The sequence below is a fragment of the Crocodylus porosus genome, unplaced genomic scaffold, assembly GCF_001723895.1.
Source record: "Crocodylus porosus isolate Cpor-Errol unplaced genomic scaffold, CroPor_comp1, whole genome shotgun sequence".
Lineage (NCBI taxonomy): Eukaryota > Metazoa > Chordata > Crocodylia > Crocodylidae > Crocodylus > Crocodylus porosus.
In genome coordinates this window covers 4,167,340-4,172,993 of record NW_017728923.1, presented here as the reverse complement: position 1 = coordinate 4,172,993, position 5,654 = coordinate 4,167,340, and the positions used below count along the sequence as shown (strand labels likewise).

General features: G+C 43.0%; 1 protein-coding gene across 2 annotated transcripts in view; it reads left to right on the top strand.

Moving 5' to 3' along the window:
- The window catches only part of XPO6 (exportin 6), a 91,228-nt gene extending 88,021 nt beyond the window's left edge, over positions 1 to 3,207 (top strand). For both annotated transcript variants that reach the window (XM_019539979.1, XM_019539978.1), the window contains exons 23-24: positions 1,052 to 1,282; positions 2,483 to 3,207. In XM_019539979.1, the coding sequence (XP_019395524.1) occupies positions 1,052 to 1,282; positions 2,483 to 2,584 (333 nt within the window). In that variant the 3' untranslated portion in view covers positions 2,585 to 3,207. The remainder of the gene's footprint in view (positions 1 to 1,051; positions 1,283 to 2,482) is intronic.
- Positions 3,208 to 5,654: the final 2,447 nt, after the last annotated feature.

Genomic DNA, 5,654 nt, shown 5'->3' with positions numbered 1-5,654 from the left:
CCCCAGCTGACTTCCTGCCCTTTGGGCAGGGGGCTGGACTCGATGATCTCCCGAGGTCCCTTCCAGCCCTAATGTCTATGAAAATCCCTGGCACCCTGGGGTGATATACAATATCACCACCAGTAGGTGTGCGGATACCTACCTGTAATTCACAAGATAAACCCAGAGATTTCAACTAAGAATCCATAGTGTTAAAAACATCAAACTATTGTGGGGGTTTTGTTCTTTGCAACAGAAAAGTGCATAGTCAAAAAACAAGTGAAAGCTAAGAGCTGCCACTTTCAGAGGGGTGCCTTGAGTCTAAAAAGATTGAGAACCACTGCTATAGGTGCTTTAATAAATGAAAAGCACTGCTGTAGATGTAGCACCTACAATGGTGCTTTTCATTTTTTCATTTCATTTCATTTTTTTTTCCAACTGTTTAAGTTGGTGTAATAAAAGAGATCAGATTCACCCAAAGAATCTTGTCTGCCTATATCCTTAGATCAACACAGCTACAACCTATACCCCTTCATAAGCATCTGGCATGTGGCAGAAGTTAAACTGGCTGGAGTGAAATGGGATTTACTGCTACAACACTTGAGTAGCTAACATTTAAACTTTCATTAACTTGCAGAGACCTGAAGATCACATCAAAATCTTGTTTAAATTTTATCCCAACCAAGCAGTTGGTTTAATAAACCAAAGAAATCCTTGCCTCACATTAATCTGCAGTCAGTATATAGAGTTAAATGGAGCCAGGGATTAATTTGGCCCCTTGTTTCACTTGTTAGATACAGCATGGCACTAATTCACACTTGGAATGTGTCCTGTACTACCATAAGCCTTAGTGGCTACTGTTCAGAAGTAAAAAGATACATTCTAGAAAAACCATGATCATTAGCAAAGCAATGGCCAAATGTAGTTCTTCTTATTTGCTCATTGTGAACTTGAATGGCTACTATCTTCTGAGGCTGTGCACTGATATAATCCTGTATACTGGCTGTCTGATGCTTCAGTGGAGAGTTGGTAGTCTGTAGGAATATGACCAAGTGTTCTTCTCACTCTGCAGAAGATCTTCAGGACAACAATGCTGTTCCAGTTTGTGAATGTGCTGCTTCAGGTCCTGGTCCACAAATCGCATGACCTGTTGCAGGAGGAGATTGGCATTGCCATTTACAACATGGCCTCAGTGGACTTTGATAGTTTCTATTCAGCATTTCTCCCAGAGTTCTTAGCCAGTTGTGATGGCGTGGACTCCAACCAGAAAAACGTTCTGGGAAGGAACTTCAAAATGGACAGGGTAAGCAGCGAGCAATGCCAAAAAAGGGTGTGAGCTTCTGGGTCAGGTAAAAGCATGTTACTGTGCTTGTGGTCTCAGGTTGGTTCTGAGAGGCATTCATAACCTGCTGGAAACTTTGTCAACTGCAAAATCCCTGCCAGAAAGAAAGGTCTCCTCACAATGGTCATTCAAGGTGGGTAGCATTCCTGTTGTCTTCTGCACCTGGAATTAGATGTTCCAAAAGGTCTAAGACATCCCATCAGGCATTTCATCTCTCTGGTAAGCTATGCATGAAACCCATTTGAGTGAATTTCTTCTGTGGAATTATGCGGCTGGAGATGAGACCAAACCTTTCCAGAGCAAGGACAGTCGAGCTTTTCCCACCCAAGAGCTCTGTATAGCTGATGTTCTGTACTGCTTTGCTGCCATCCATAAATAGTGTAGCTGCCACCTGCTCCATCTCTCTAAATCCTCCTGGATCAGGAATGAAGCAAATGGGGGCCTGTAACCTCTCTAGTCTGCCCATCTCTGAAATTTAAAGATGATGCTACAAGCCATGCTTCTCAATTCCCAGGAGCATGGGTGGTATTTGAGTGCCCCTAATCCAGAAAGATTGTGTAGCAAGGATATAGGAAACCTGGAACTAATCTTGGCTACATTTTTGGTTTCTAAAATAGTCAAATGCAGTTAAAAATAAGAGGCAAAAAGATGCAAGCCGCCTGATACTAGGAAATGGAAAGCACACTGTATGACTTTCCCTACAAGAGTCAGCACAGGCACTTTGTCCAGCAAGGAGTCATGTGTTGGTAATTGCTTTGCACAGTAAGAACTCAGTGCAGTAAATAAAATACAGGATTTTCAAAGTGTGTTGCAGGGATCCCAGTTCTCTATCTAAACATTAGAGAGACTAGTCCAAGCAGGGAAATGGTTCTTCTCCCACTCTGAGATTTTATGTATGTATGTATTTATTTATGTATTTATTTTTATATCTAAAAAGTGGGAGGCAGGGGTTGTGTGGGAGAGGAATGGCTGTTGCATCAAGCCCTGACACTGGATCCTACTGTGGGAAAAAAAGCTCTGAGGTGTTTTCTGGGGTCTATTGGAGAACTGATTTAGAGGTGAGAAAGTATGAACACTTGTTCATTGTACTTACTGATCTCTCTGGTAAGCCAGGATCTTGTAGGTACAGCTCCATTATCAATATCCTTGAACTTTTTCCAGGATCTTCCATCGTTCACCCAGAATGTGCACAGACTGGTGAATGATTTGCGCTACTACAGACTCTGCAATGACAGTTTGCCCCCTGGAACTGTGAAGCTATAGTTTCTGCACTGGGCTCCTGGTTTGATCACTGTAATGAATGGATCTGTATTTCTCTTGCCTCCACCACCACCACCACCACCACCACCCCCTCCCTGACCTCGGCAGTACTGCAGGACACAGTGTCTTGCACATGGGCACAATACCGGATTTACGCAACACGCTTCCTTCTTTCCTGAGCCAAGATCCTCCACCTGAGTTGGCAGCACTGCCTGCAGGATATCTTAATGCCAACCCCAGGGCATTTCAACCATACAGCAAGTCATGTTGCTAGGTTTTTGTTTTGCTGACCTAGTACTGTGCGTCCAGAGATTTCAGTGAGTTGTCTTGGGAGATCTTGTGTGTATCAATTATGAGGCAGAAACGCCAAAGACTACTTCAGACATTTGCACCTTCGCATCATTCCGCCTTCCACCCAGCCCTGCTCTCAGAGGAGGAGAATCGTCATGTCAGGATTGTTCCGGCACTCCTGTCACTCCCTTTGGTTTTAAAATTGCCTTGAAGCCTCCCTGCTGTTTGTGGGGATTTAGAGACTTTGGGGGTTTTTTAAATGTTTTCTCATCATTCCATTGTGATACTAAAACAACATGCTTAATGGAAATAAAGTGCTTACTTTGTTGTTTTAAGTAGCTTCTCAATCTTCTTGTCTCCCTCAGAGGCCTGTTTGCTATCAAGCTGCTTTGCTAGAGAGAAATGCATTCACTGTGGGAAGAGGCATTGAAGTGATTCTTGCCCTTGTCCCTACTTCCGAATTAAGAATAGGAAGAAACTCTGAAGACTGCAGTGCAATACAACATAGGATACCTGCATTAAAAATTAGTCTAGAGCTGGATGATGGCTACTGAACAGCAGTGGGTTCAGTCTCTCAACCTTCATTCAGAATGGAATACATTTTCCTGAGGGTTCCTGTAGCACAATGTCTTCAAACTGTTCTGTGAAACCTGGGGGTTGTGCAAAGTGCCCCACATTTGCTGGGTAGGGCTTCCGCAGCAGAAGTAATACAAAAAGATTCTATGAGTTTAGAAAGTTTGAAAATGCTGTTATGGAATATTTATACTATGATTAAGAGACGGGGGCGGTCTTTGCATGTCTTCCTCTAGCAGTCCCAAATCTGGTATCAGATCAGTCTCTGATCTCCATTTTTTTTCTTTCAAGCATGGTGAAAGCACTCGGTTCAGGTTAAATGTGTTCATCAGCCATTATCAGTGAGGAAACATTCAGCTTATTGGAAGCTGAATAGTTGTTCTTCAAATATGTAGCTGTGTGGATGCCAATATGGGCAGTCATGCATATAAAATTCTGTTGTTTTTTTTTTAATAGCAGTCTTCATTGTGTTAAGCACATAGAAGAGTACTAACGCATAAGTATAGAGGCCAGAGCAGTGGTTCTCAACCTCTTTAGACTTGGCACCCCTTTGTAACTTGGGAATTGAGTGGTACCCCATTTCAAACACCAATTTATTTATTACAGGGCTTACCTCCTTGCAGAGGGGTGAGACAGTGGGGCTGAGGAAACAGCTAGGCAGGGAGAGCCTAAGCCTGCACGTACCTGCTTACCTCCTCACATTTCCTGCAGCACCCTTCCAAGCATCATGTAGCAGCCCAGAGTGCCTCGGCTTCCTGCTTGAGACTTGCCCCAAAGGAGAGAGCAGCTGCTAAACTTTCTCTGTTCTCTATCACACATGGCAAGAAGATGGAACATAGTGAGCCTCTGACCTGCTATTTCTTGGCTTTGGCTAAATGCTTTCATCCTTCGTAAGACTTTCAAAACTCATCTGAGGCTCTGATTCATGATTCCTGGAAACCAATCTAGATGGATAGAATATTTACAGTTAGACCCCATAATAAAGGCCTTCTAGTGTGTATAGGATTTAAATCCCATCTGTCCTGCAGTGAACTCCTTCCATTGAAAGGCAGAAAACAGCATATGCCTTTTCTGCTTTAAACTTCCATCTCCATCTCCCAAGCAGAAGCTTAATGCACTGGATCTCCAGAATGTCTAAGTCATGAGATGTACACTTGAAACTCCATCTCTCAAATCAACCTATGTAGGTCTCCTCAAATCCTGAAGTGATGAACTGTAGGGCCCAGTAACATACAAACCACATTCATTTTCTACACAGTATCAAGCAAGTAACTGGACCAGTTTTGAAGGTGTTGAGAGATTTACTATAGACTGCACAGAGAGATGCCACTGTGAATAGAGGTGGACATCCTAGGCTTAGCTCCATCTTCTCCAGGAAGACTTTCAGATAACGCCATGAGGGACATAATGGCTTTAAGGTCAGGTAGATAAAAAAAAAAAAAAAAAATCAGCTTGTTACACACAGTAAGCTTTCTTCAGAATTGGGTGGCTGCAGTCACGTACCCCACAGCATTGACCAACTACAGAAAAGAAAGAAATCTCTGCTGGTTCCACCTCATTCTGCAGGGCAGCAAACCCCTAAAACCAAGCACTGTATTCCTCAGCACCACCCTTAGAAAAGTTTTATTTCCCCTGTCCATCACTGCACTACGTTCCCAGATGTATGTTCTTACCACCTTCAAGAGACAATTCTGTCTTCTGTGATCTATGTTCAATATCCCGGGGGAAAAAAACAGCCAACTCTCCTTACAGGGGCTGAACTGCCCTCATGGCAAGAATTGCACTCAAGTGACTGCTATCAAATAAGTTAGCAAGAATCCAGTGGCAGGATGGTGTGAAACTGTTGTGCCCTACTGTCATCTGCCTTCACAGACTGCTAGCAACTGCTGCATGGAAGAGGAAGATCATACCAGGAAGACTCAGATCAAAGGACAGAAACAATAGCTGTTTTGCCATCAAAAGATCTGTCATCAGTAGGTTGTCTTTTGACAAAACTCTAAACCCAGTATCAGATAATTGAGTCAATTCCAAGAATACCTTAAGAAAATTGCTGGATTTTTGGCAATAAACACTGTGATCATATCAAATCTCATGTATTCAGCATTCAAAACACTCGTGACCCAGGACACTCAAGCTCTTGGGCTGTGGCTGACAGCAGCCATATTATCAATAATTGCAAAACATGATGAGAAATAATACCATGTCCCTC